This window comes from Carassius auratus, unplaced genomic scaffold, assembly GCF_003368295.1.
Source record: "Carassius auratus strain Wakin unplaced genomic scaffold, ASM336829v1 scaf_tig00041616, whole genome shotgun sequence".
NCBI lineage: Eukaryota > Metazoa > Chordata > Actinopteri > Cypriniformes > Cyprinidae > Carassius > Carassius auratus.
The window spans coordinates 40,001-52,773 of record NW_020526656.1 but is presented as its reverse complement, the minus strand read 5'-3'; the positions used below and the strand labels follow the sequence as shown (position 1 = coordinate 52,773).

The 12,773-nt window shown below is 36.0% G+C and overlaps 2 protein-coding genes across 2 annotated transcripts; one reads left to right on the top strand and one right to left on the bottom strand.

Moving 5' to 3' along the window:
- Window positions 1-345: 345 nt before the first annotated feature.
- LOC113085450 (proline and serine-rich protein 2-like) lies at window positions 346-7,245 on the bottom strand. The gene is made up of 5 exons (XM_026255136.1): window positions 7,102-7,245; window positions 6,287-6,460; window positions 3,378-3,591; window positions 1,342-1,989; window positions 346-1,050 (listed from the first exon to the last, which is right to left on the bottom strand). Exons 2-5 carry the CDS (start codon window positions 6,341-6,343, stop codon window positions 362-364), a joined length of 1,608 nt encoding a protein of 535 aa, XP_026110921.1. The 5' UTR covers window positions 6,344-6,460; window positions 7,102-7,245; the 3' UTR covers window positions 346-361.
- Window positions 7,246-9,155: 1,910 nt separating this feature from the next.
- Window positions 9,156-12,577, top strand: LOC113085447 (enoyl-CoA hydratase domain-containing protein 3, mitochondrial-like). Its single transcript, XM_026255134.1, has 5 exons — window positions 9,156-9,373; window positions 10,187-10,308; window positions 10,410-10,507; window positions 10,835-11,035; window positions 12,181-12,577. Exons 1-5 carry the CDS (start codon window positions 9,243-9,245, stop codon window positions 12,505-12,507), a joined length of 879 nt encoding a protein of 292 aa, XP_026110919.1. The 5' UTR covers window positions 9,156-9,242; the 3' UTR covers window positions 12,508-12,577.
- The last annotated feature ends 196 nt before the right edge of the window (window positions 12,578-12,773 follow it).

Below are 12,773 nucleotides of genomic sequence, written 5' to 3'. Positions count from 1 at the left end.
CGTGAACTTGGAAGAGCACAGTAAATGAAAGTGATACAAAGTCAAAATAAATAGAATCAAAGTGATACATTTTTCTTTTATGCCAAAAATCATTAGGATGATAGGGAAAGATCATGTTCCATGAAGATATTTAGTAAATATATAAAAACTTAATTTTTGATTTGTAATATGCATTGCTAACTTTAAAGATGATTTTCTCAATATTTAGATTTTTTTTTTGCACCCTCAGATTTTCAAATAGATCTCAGACAAATATTGTCCGATCCTAACAAACCAATGGAAACATAATTACATTTATTCAGCTTTCAGATGATGCATAAACCATTTCAAATAAAATTGACCCTTAGGACTGGTTTTGTGGTCAAGGCTTGTTTCTCAGCAGTCCTAGTCTGCGCAGTGCATCCCGTCTGGCCTCATCTGTGGCTCCTCGGCCAGAAAACTGCACCGTTACTCCCTGAGTACGGAAGGACGACTTTGGCAAAGAATTGCGGCGTAGCTCCGGGGACGCCGGAGGGGGACGTGACCCAACGGGACTCAGAAAACTTTGTCGGCGGAATGGTTTTGGAGCCGGAGCGGGCGGCTGCTTCACGGGCGCTTCGGAGTGCGACGCTTTCCTCTTGGGTGGCTCTTCACTTGAAGTCCTGTTTGAGCTGGAGCTTTCCTCTTTCACCGGAGTGATGGTTTTGGTTTGGGGGTGATGGATCGTCTGGGATGGAGTCATGACTCGTGATCTGCCGCCGAAGTTGTTGATATGGGTCTCTGAAGACTCTGTTTTGGCCGCTGAAGATGAGAGGCACTCGCTCCTGAAGGATGTGGTTGGGTTTAATGTGATGCTCTTGCCTCCGTAGCTGTTAAAATCTCTGTGTTTGACTTCAGCGCTGGTTAAGGTCGGTGCATGGCTTTGGGAGGGGTGTGTAGTGTCTGTGGTGCTAGTGTTAGCTGGATTGGTGATGTTGAACTTGATGTTTTCCGGATCCCTCGGAGATGAATGCATGACGGATTGCTTCTGAGCGAGTCCCACTTTGGAAAGCGCCTCCATCCTATTGGATCCTACGTAAAAAACACAAAGAGATTTAGTTGGGAAGTTCTTCTTAAATGTGTAAATAAACAAACTGAGTGCATTAATATAAAGCTATTTCTACATAGGCCTACTTTAATTTGAAAGACTTATTAACAAAAGATTTACATTTTCTGTTCAGTTTGACACATGCATATCTAAGCCTTCTGATTTTTCTCGTTGCATGCAGATCTTGAAAACCTTGGCTCACGCTCTCGTCCCACAAGTTCAAGTTCTTCATTGCATATTTGATTTTAGATTTCGATGTGTTGTGTTGCTCTTACCTCCATGGCTGTTCAAATCTCCGTGTTTGACTTGGGCGCTCGTCGAGGCCGGTGCATGGCCAGATCTGGTTTGGCAGGGGTGTGTGGTGCTAGTGTTAGCCGGTTTGGTGATGTTGACCGTGCTGCCGGTCTTGATGTTTTCCGGATCCCTCGGAGATGAATGCATGACGGATTGCGCTTTCCTCTGAGCGAGTCCGAGCTTCGAAAGCGCCTCCATCCTAGACTTGTCCGGCGTCGGATCTCGAAACGAGATGCTCCGCGTGGGAGGCTGGCGCACGCAGGCCGGTTCTCCTCCGTCTAAAGGATGCTCGGGGCCGGAGAGGTTAGAGAGCATGTGTGCCCGGCGCTCCTGAACGCTCACGGCTTCGGCGGCGATCGAGTGGGGAATGTGTTCACGGCTGCTCCGAAGCATGCTGATGCTGTCGGGGAGACGTGAGGGTTTGGCGTGGGTCGGAGGGCCGTGTTTGATGGAGGGCGACTCTAGACTGCTTCTGCGCTCGGGCAGCTGTGATGCAGACGTCCCGCTGGCGACTGAACCTGCGGGCGGCTGGTGTCCGGATCCCTTGTGCGGCCCGTCTGGGACGTCCAGGTCACGCTCTGGCTTCAGTTCAAAATGGGTCTCTGGGGGAATGATCCGGTCTTGGGAATCTGGCAAGGCACGACACATTTACAATCGCATTAATGGATGTAATCTTGTGTAGTGACAACACAATACAGAAACGTGACCCAGTCAGAAGAAGCAATACACAACAACACATAGGTCACAATTATACACTTTTCTCTAATGTCAAAAGTCATTAGGATATTCATGTTGCATTAAGATATTTAGTAAATTTCCTATCATAAATATATAAATTTTTGAATAGTAATATGCATTACTAAGAACTTCATTTAAACAACTTTAAAGATGATTTTCTCAATATTTCGATTTTTTTGCACACTCTGATTCTAGACTTTCAAATATTGTCCTCATAACAAACCACACATCAATGGAAAACGTAGTTATTCATAATGTATAAATGCATTTTTAGAAATTGACCCTTATGACTGGTTTGTGGTTCAGGGCACAAATATGTAATGACAACAATATGACAACTTAATTTAAAGTTGTCAGTTGCTTTAGTGGCAAAAACATTGGGTCTCTTATCTCTGTGTGTGTGTGTGTGTGTGTGTGTGTGTGTGTGTGCGTGCGTGTGCGTGTGATTGTGTGTGTGTGTGATTGTGTGTGTGTGTGTGTGTGTGTGTGTGCGTGTGTGTGTTTGATTGTGTGTGTGTGCGTGTGTGTGTGTGTGCGTGCGTGTGTGCATGCGTGTGTGAATTCAGCATAGAAGTGTTTTCACTTTTTTATAATCGTGAATATATTTTGTAAACATTTACAAGTATTTTGGGTATATATTTATATTCATAAATTATGATATAAATATATGTAATATACAAATGTAAAGTTTTTTATATATATGCATGCATTTATATATACATAAATATACACACACACACACTCACTATATATATATATATATATATATATATGTATAAAATGTAAACAAACTTATTTTGGATGTGATTAATCATTAGACAGCACTAATCTACATACAGACACGTATGTTCTTGAATACTTTGGTTATGTTTGCAGTCACATACTAATGCTGTGTTTCCACAGTATATATGTACTATAATTATACACATACAATTCCCTGAAATCCTACTACATCTGCTAATCAACTCTTTAGTGCATTTAGTCTCTGGTGAAAATCCCCAGACGTGGAGATGCATGTTTTTCGTTGGATAGTTTCGATTTTTAAGAGGACGACTGGGCTTCACCTGCTGAACACAGCATGCAATGCACTCGAAGTCAATGCTTTATTACACATCTTTGCATTATGAATTTTTTTTAAACTAGAATCGCTATATAGTGTTTGCTGTGGCGTTAGTAACTTTACAAAGCATTGCACGATTAGCATGAGGTTTTATGATGATTAAACGCAGAATTGCAATGTTTTCTATGGTTTATATGGAGTAGATGTTTTTTGGGATACCTGGCCTGACGGGCAGCGTGTCTCTCTGTTTGCTGGGACCGACTGAAGGGTGCACCAGGTCAATGATGTCCTGATCTGCAGCGCTGGGACGTGGAGCTGTAGCGTATGAGGACAGCCCTGTCCTCTCATCGTCCTCCTCCAGGGAGCCGATGGTCTCCTCAAAGAACAAAATACACTCCCGCTCCTCCCGACTGAGGAACTGCAGATCATCGTCCTGGAGAGAGAGACACCAGCGGCAGGTAATGTACCGTTTCTTCATGTTTCTGAGAGAAGTCTCTTCTGCTCACCAAGGCTGCATTTATTTGATCAAAAATGCAGTAAAAATTGCATGCATGCATATGTTAAATTAGTGTATTTTCAGCATCATTACTGCAGTCTTCAGTGGCACATGATCTTCAGAAATCATTTTAATATTATGATTTGCTGCTAAAGAAACATTTCTGATCATCGTCAGTGTTGAACACAGTTGTGATGCACAATATTTTTGTGGAAACCTTGATGCATTTTATTCGTCAGGATTCACAGATTAGTAGAAAAAAGCTCAAAAGAACAGCATTTATTTGAAATGGAAATCTTCTGGAACATTATAAATGTCTTTAATGCGTCTGAATAAAATCAGATCTGAATAAAATAGTTCTTTTTTAAATCTTACTTCTAAAAACCGTTTGAATGGCAGTGTATCATATTTTTAAATTTATAATAAAAACATAAACATTTATAAATGTGACTATATAAATATTACATGAATATCTAAAGTAATATTAGAAATGCAAACTCAAAAAGAAATAACTAACTGAAAATAAATAAACAAACTGAAAGTATTTCAGTCCATTACAGCTGCACAATTCATCCAAATAAAATAGAAATCACAATTATTGAATCACAAAGGGTGTGTGTGTGTGTTTGTGTGTGTGTGTGTGTGTGTGTGTGTGTGTGTGTGTGTGTGTGTGTGTGTGTGTGTGTGTGTCCCAAAAAATAAAAAAACCATGCATCCCTCCGTAAACGTGAGATAATTTCCTGTCCAAAACATTTGCAAAATCTTGGATTTATTCATTTTGAGTTCGATCATTAATTTTTGTGTTCCCCAAAGACTTACCTTAACATAAACCCATAGTTTTAAACTAAACACAAATAAAAAATGCGACCTTTAACCGACATGCATACTGTATATGTAAATGTGTTGTTCAGCTGACACAAAAATGTGTGTGAATCTCTGGTTTAACTCGTTTATGACGTTGTATTATGCACATTCCAATCTACACGAAAATCTGAATGACTGGATGTTTCATTTAAAGTTTATTTAAATGAAACACTTTACTTTTACCTGTGACCTTTAAATCTAACAATCTGCACAACTGAAGTTGCTTCCCACAATCGTAAGAGCTGTAGATTTAAACATGCATGAGCTTTGTGTCCTCCAGAGATCAGTGGGCTGTGTTTCAGAGCTGGACGCCTCTCCCTGCTCAAACAGCAGAACACAGACTCCACTCACGCTCTCGCTCAGGTGTGTGTGTGTGTGTGTGTGTGTGTGAACACTGGGCTGCTTGTTCATCGCCCTGTGAACACACCCTTCACCCTGAACAGCTCTCTGTCCGTGCACACATTGCATCACCTCTATGAGCTGGATCTACTCTGTGCATGAGATATTTAAAACAACAAGTAGCAGACAGAAGCAGAACCGGCTTTTCTTCTTCTCTGCTCCAGGTTTGTAGAGAACAGCTGATGGTTAGAGTTCAGTTTCTTTATCTCAAACACAGATCAAGTTACAGTCAACACAATCATGAGGAAGTGAGACACCTATCAGAAAGGTTTGTGTGTGTCTGAATAATAATTAAGATGGTATGCATTATACTACTACTATTTATACACCACTGTATGTATAATTGTGCATAGAACAGTATGCACTTCTTATGCACATAATTCCCTGATTATCTACTATTTTTTTGCTTAAAGTCTGCCAAGACTGGAAACGGATAAACAAAAGAATAAATTGAATAATCATTAAACAGGATTCTGATGTCGATAGGAAGAGCTCATCCTGTGTATTTAAGATGCATGCTTTTCACTCGCTCGTTTAATCTTTATAAGATGATAAATCTTACAAATATAAGATGTTAAAATAATGCAAACTTTGTTTCCTAAAGAAAACATGAGAATGAATCCACTAAAGATTGTTTCGTTTTATTTTAATTTTATTTAAATTTTGTGTGTGTGTGTGTGTGATTTTTGTTTGTTTTAGCTGAAATGTTTTAGTTTGTCTTTATAGTTTTTTATTTTATTTCAGATTTTATTATTTTATTTCATCAACTATCTGAAATAAAATATATTTAAAATAGATGTAATATTTTATTTAGGTTCAAATGCATCATTTTTTAAATTATATTCTCGTGTAACATATGTGATACAATGTTTCAAATCTTTTAAAATGTAGTCAAGTGACAGCTTTTTTAATTAAATTGTATTTTATAACTATAATAACCCTAACTGCAGTGTGGTTTTATAAATCTAGTCTGTATAAATACGACACATTAAAATCGGTGGGGTGTTTTCAGTTCATCAGGAGGAAGAATGCTAGTCTTAATAGTAATAGTTTTCTGATGACTCGTACTTCAGGGTTTGTCCTGATCCTTCAGAACCTGCTGGTTTTGTGTCTCACGCTGCTCGACTGCATTCCTGTCTTTCCTACAGAATCCCACACAGCACACCTGTCCTCCCGAAACACAATGAGCGTCCTGTCATGCTTTAGAGAAGGACGAACTGGTTTCTCTGCTTGTGTGACGTCAGCATGAATCAGTGTTTGTGAATGTGCTTCCTTCGTGGAAAAATACGCTTCATTTATAATGTTCTAATCATCAGTAAGAGCGCTTGGGCTTCATGTAAACACAACACACGTCCGGATGAATACTCACAGGACTGTGGTTGAGGCCGTAGTGAAGCGTCCGGCTCTTGTGCATGTGAACGTCCATCCTTACAGCATCCAGGGCTCGGCGTCTCGTCAAAGAGTCCGGCAGGAGAGGTCAGGGGTCGTGTGAAATGGTCCGAGCATTTCCACGTACCCAACTGACCAGTTTCACATGATGCACCTGGAACAAACAACACAAAATATGTATATATATATAATTTAAATGAGGACTGACTACAGCACTTCTGAGCTGACAAAAACACATTTACCGCAAAATAATGATATCTTTGGAATATATATTTATTAAGCTATATTTATGAAAACAAACTATTGATTGGTACACTGAAAAACTAAAGTAAATTATAAACACAGATCACTGGAATAATATTTCAGTCAAAATCTCACATGCAATTGTGTGTGAATAAACATTTGTTTGTATTTGTTTACTAGCAATTTCTGATTGATTACTATTTCTACAGTATTTTTTTTTTTTAAACAAGAAAGTAAAAGAAACACAAGTGTAAATAACTATCTGCTCTTGTGAATCACAGTTAGAGCGCAATTTATTATAAATAAAAACAAAACGAAATGAGGGATTTCATGTTATAAATTAAGTTTTCAGGTTTTTTTTTGTTTGTTTGTTTTTTTCTGACAAACACATTTCTCCGTCATTCTCATTACACTGTTAAAAATTATCAGTACAATAAATAGTATACTCTATTGTCATGAAAATAATAACTAATTATCTATATAAACAACATATTCACACAAACACCCCACTCTATAAAGTTTTTAATTTAGAGGAAAAAAAATTTAACTTACTCAAACATCGTGAAAGAGCTGAGAAAAGCGCGTTAGACGAATAAACCCAGAGTCACTCCAGTTCTGTCTCAGTGAAGTGAAGTGAACGCGTTTAAATCAGACCTTGTACCGCGGGAGCGCGCCGCGCGTCATCTCGCTCGTCTGGTTCCGCGGGAGCGCGCGCGGGTCTCCTCTTACGCACAGCGCGCTCATGATGAAGAAGACGCGGGGTTCCTCCTAAATCTCTGAATAAACACGGTTGATAGATTCATAATTGATATATAATCGGGTCCACTGATTTTAGAATTTAAATGACTGAAAAATAGGACCATTTTGTGTATTTGTGTCGTCAGTAATGAACGCGTGTCTTCAGCGCTGTTCTGTCGCGCCCTCTTGTGGCAGGTGCCTTCTATTACGGTTAATTAGACATATAATCAGATTTAATACAAATAATCATTATAATAAATGTTTATTATAATTATATTAGTGTGAATATCGTATCCAAGTATTTTTACACCAAAATTATGAATTAAAATAAAAAAAATAATACATTAAATTTTTTCACTATGGCAATTTAGAGATTTGATTGTAATTCGATTGCAATTATTTTATATAACGCATGTCAAAAAAGAAAAAGTAAGAGATTTAAGTTCAAGGTTACAAAATGAAAATATTGGTTAGATCGTGTCCTTGATTTATCAGGAAGAGCTTTGCATTGGTTTTGCATTGCAGAGTGATTGTGAGGAGAACTATGATTAAACATCTGTCCGTACAAGAGCAGCATGTAAGCAAACCCATTACAGTAGATTTGTCTTTTTTATATGTAAATAATCACACATGCATGCATTTAAGAAAAATGTAATTTTTTCTATATTAAATATATAATATAAATTATGCAAATATATACATATAAATATTTTCAAAATATATGTGTCTTCATATATACATTAATATACACAGTACACACATAAATTACATAAAAACGTTTCACTTTTCATTTAATTCAACATCCTACATTCAATATATTACTTCAAATGTATGTCTGAAAAAAAAAATTGAGAGGGTGTATAATATTTGTATTTTCTGTGCATATAAATATATTATTTGTAATTTTACAAATATTACATTTTTGAAAGGCGAATCGAATAAACTCCTGTTGTGACCTGTATGACCTTTAATTCTAGGTATGGGAAAACAATAAATGCATGAAATTATTTTGCGTTGACTTTTAATATTTGAAGATGTTCATTGCCCTCTTGTGGCAGATTGTGTAAATTACATTTAAGCGATTTAGTTCTACAGATTTTAAACGAATCAGAGGAAAATCTTGCACTACATAACTTTGCATTGAATTAATTTCATTTAATAAATTAATAAAAAACCCTCTGCAATAATAAATCATCTGGAAAACCGCTATTTTGTTTTCAGTAGAAATATATTCTTATATTTGACCGCCACCCTGTGGTGAATTGTGAGAATTACACTACTGTGGATTATTTCAGCATCTTTTATTTTAGATAGAGGAAAACTTAAAAATTAAATATTTATTCGGCGATTCAAAATGATTTAATAAATTATTCTTTATACTTTGAAACAACAAATCTGGTAAATAAAAATTTTTTTTTAGAAGAAATAAAATTTTAGACCAAGAAACAAGAGAAAAAATACAACAAAAGTTATTGTACTGACCGTATAATTCTCTATAGTTGTTTCATCTCCTGCTTTGTTAATGTTTTTCTTTTAAGTGAGTCAAACAAACTTAACATAATGAATTGTACTGATGTTAATTATCTCTACGTTTTTATTTCTAGTCAGAGGAAAACCTTATTTTTCATTAATTCAATATAATAAACATTTTGGAATTAGAATTGCATCGCCCTCCTGTGGTGAACTGTGTGAATTACATGAAGGTTTATTTCTACTATTTATAAAGTTTCATCCCCCCGACATTTTTATTAGTTATTTGCTTACTATTATATTTATTTATTTAGCTGTAAGATCGTATTGATTATAATAATCGTTGTTTTTTATCCGCTGTATGTTTATGTTTGTGAGCATTCACTGTTTCGCAATAAAAAAAAGACTTTTATTTTGAATATAATTCCGCATATCCGGTAGTGCACCCGTCCGCTAGACTCTTCTCATTTCAGCGGTAATTAAATATGATTTTAGGCGGATTTTACAAAGTGTCAAACCTTCTGAAGTGCAGCGGGACTTCTTGGAGGATCCTGAGGAGGAAGATGAGCGCTGCTTCTTCATCTCTGACCCTCAGAGAGCAGCAGGACGGAATCAGGTGATAGCGTGACCTCTGACCCCAAACAAGCCCACTTTAAATTCAGTCCTTAGATGTTAATGCACAATTCATTACTTATTATTATCTATGATTATTATGACACTTAAATCATAATTAGTTCTTTATTAAAGTTCTGTGCTAACGCAAAAGCCATTGTTTATAGAGAAAACATTACACTAAGTGTATCAGGCTTGTCGAGTTGTTATTGTGAAAATCCTTTTTTTAGTTATGATGTGCACTATCAATTATTATATTTCATCAGGTTAATGTCTAGCAGACACTTCAGTCTCAGTTTGGGAATCATTCACAGTTGAACACAGTTATTCTATTTATTAATAATAATATTATTGATGTTGTTATGTTAACTGGTTATAAGATGAAATCTAATATATGTGTTTTAAATTACTGAAAAAAAATAATTATTTAAACGAATTTAATTAATTTAAGTTTTCAAAAATCTGAATTTTTATTAAACTATTATTAATCTAATTATTATTAAATAGTTTATTATTTAAAAAAGGAATTAAAATGTTACTTTCAAATCACATTTTCACATTTGATTCTAAATAATTAACGTGATTAATGTATTTTTTTGTAAAATCTTAAATTATTTTAAGATATTCACAAATTTGTGAATTATTATTCAACTATTATTAGTTATCCATTTATTATTACTTTTTTTATTATTTAAAAAATATGAAAACTAAAATTTTACTATAAAATAACATTTTATTATTTGATTCTAAATAATTAATATTATATTAAATATCTAAAATGTATTTTTAAATGTGTGTGTGTGTGTGTGTGTGTCAGGAGGATTGTCCTGAATAATCCTGAGAAGAGGAACGCTCTGTCTCTGCCCATGCTGGAGTCTCTGAGAGAAAACCTGCTGACGGACTCTCAGTCGGACGATCTGCGTGTCATCATCATATCAGGCAAAGATTCAAGATCCTCTGACAGAGAAAGATGTGTGTGTGACCCCGGCATCCGCAGTAACTGTGTGTGTGTGTGTGTGTGTGTGTGTGTGTGTCTGCAGCGCGGGGCCCCGTGTTCTCCGCGGGTCACGACCTGAAGGAGCTGACGACTGCTCGGGGCCGCGACTATCACAGCAGGGTGTTCCAGACCTGCTCAGAGGTCAGAGGTCAATCACTGCAGTCCCTTTCAAGGAAAGTCTGTTCACTCGGCGGTAATATTTACAATCAGCAACAAAATCTGAAATGAACTGTTTCTTATGCTCAAATGTGCTCAGAAAGCTTATTCTGCAGACTAGATTCTAACGGCTGCTGCAGTGATGTAATGACTTTACCGATCAGCGATTGGCTCTTTCATTTAGAAGGCGGGGCTATTCTGATATTATATTAGGTGTTGCAGTTTCTCCCATTCATAATGATAGGAGTGAACCGTCTTTTTATTTCTATAGTTTATGGTGTGTGTGTGTGAATAAACTGCTCTTTCTCAAAGGTCATGACCCTGATCCAGGACATCCCAGTGCCGGTTATCGCTATGGTGAACGGTGTTGCCACGGCTGCGGGTTGCCAGTTAGTGGCCAGCTGTGATATTGCCATAGCGACGGATAAATCCACTTTTGCCACACCTGGAGTCAACGTGGGTCTGTTCTGCTCCACACCTGGAGTGGCTCTAGGACGAGCGGTGCCTAGAAAGGTGAGAGAGAGAGAGAGAGAGAGAGAGAGAGAGAGGGAGAGAGAGGGAGGGAGAGAGAGAGAGAGAGGGTGAGGGAGAGAGAGGAAGGGAGAGAGAGACATTTAAATGGGTCTAAAGAAAGAATTAATTTTATATTTCAATAATTCAATGCAACATTAATGATAATGATCCTAATATTATTATTTATAACAACACAATAATAATAGGCATAAAAATGTAAATTATTATTTTAATAAATTTTGTTATTATTTGAACTGATTATAATAAAAAGGACTGAAATATATTACTGTTGTCAATTACAATTGTAACATTAAATAAAAAATATAATCATAATATTATCAAATAATAATAATTATTGTTATTACCATTTTATAATTGTACTATAAAATAAAATAAAAATAATATATAATTATTATATATCATTAATATATAATAATGAAAAATACAGAGATGTATATTTGATAATTATAATATCATTAAAATATAATGATAATAAGTAATGTTGTTCTTTTATCTCCTCTTGTCAATTACAGGTATACTTTAAGATAAGAATTATAATATTATTAAATAATATCATAACATTTACTAATAATAATTAGTATCAGTAGAAGTATAAAATAATTATAAAAGTAAATAATAATTGTACTGTAAAATAAGTAATTTTTTTATAATATTATTATTGTTATAATATATAATTATCATATTTTTTATGTAATAATTCACTTAATGTCATGACTTTTCATATTATCAAATGATCAAACCACATAAAAATAATTCTCATTAATATTTTAGCTAATTAAAAATGCCATTATTGTAAATTGCAATGTTACAGTAAAATTTTAAAAAATCGTCAAAAATCATTACGATATTAAATAAAGATCATGTTCCTTGAAGATATTTTGTACATTGTACATTTCATGTAGACAGACTTTAAAAGATGATTTTCTCAATATTTAGATTTTTTTTGCCCCCTTTAGATTCTAGACTCAAAATATTGTCCTCCTGACAAGCCACACATCAATGGAAAGATGATTTATTATTGATGTGTGAATCATGTATTAAATCTGTCTTAATCTGATTATGACTGTTTTTGTGGTCCAGGGTCATAAATGTGCTCTTGAGTGCCGTCTGTGCCCTGTGTCCAGGTTGCAATGGAGATGTTGTTGACGGGGCGTCCGGTCTCGGCTCGGGACGCTCTGCTGCATGGACTGGTCAGTAAGGTGGTGCCGGAGGAGCAGCTGGAGCAGGAGACGCTGGCCGTGGCCCGCAGGGTGTGTGAGAGCAGTCGGCCCGTGGTGGCTCTGGGGAAGGCCGTGTTTCACAGACAGATGACTCTGGGCCGGGACGCAGCCTACGCCTCTGCTGCCACCGCCATGCTGGAGAACCTGACCCTGCGGGACGGTCAGGAGGGCATCCGGGCGTTCCTGGAGAAACGCAAACCTGTGTGGAGCAACACTGACGCGGTCGACTGATCCAGAGAAACACTGCAGCTTCATTCATTCATGCTAATTCATCAGCTGTCATGCCTCAAAATAATAATAAAATAATCATTATCATCATAACATGAGCTCTAATTGACTGAAATATATTGCTGTTTTAAATTACAGTTATACTGTCTAATAAAAATTATTATTAAAGAATTACTGTCTTATCAAATAAGATAACAAAAAACACACTAAAATACTAAATTTTTAAGTTTTTCTTGAAAAAAAATATGAAATAATAAATTATCAAATAA

What these genes read in the sequence shown, in the direction of transcription:
- LOC113085450 (XM_026255136.1), bottom strand. Translation starts at nt 6,343, where the DNA reads ATGGACGTTCACATGCACAAGAGCCGGACGCTTCACTACGGCCTCAAC. An exon ending in CACGCTGCCCGTCAGGCCAG is followed by an intron (nt 1,990 to 3,377) that starts GTATCCCAAAAA and finishes GTGCCTTGCCAG; the next exon opens with ATTCCCAAGACCGGATCATT. An exon ending in AGATTTGAACAGCCATGGAG is followed by an intron (nt 1,051 to 1,341) that starts GTAAGAGCAACA and finishes TTTTTTACGTAG; the next exon opens with GATCCAATAGGATGGAGGCG.
- LOC113085447 (XM_026255134.1), top strand. Translation starts at nt 9,243, where the DNA reads ATGATTTTAGGCGGATTTTACAAAGTGTCAAACCTTCTGAAGTGCAGC. An exon ending in GAGCAGCAGGACGGAATCAG is followed by an intron (nt 9,374 to 10,186) that starts GTGATAGCGTGA and finishes TGTGTGTGTCAG; the next exon opens with GAGGATTGTCCTGAATAATC. An exon ending in GACGAGCGGTGCCTAGAAAG is followed by an intron (nt 11,036 to 12,180) that starts GTGAGAGAGAGA and finishes CCCTGTGTCCAG; the next exon opens with GTTGCAATGGAGATGTTGTT.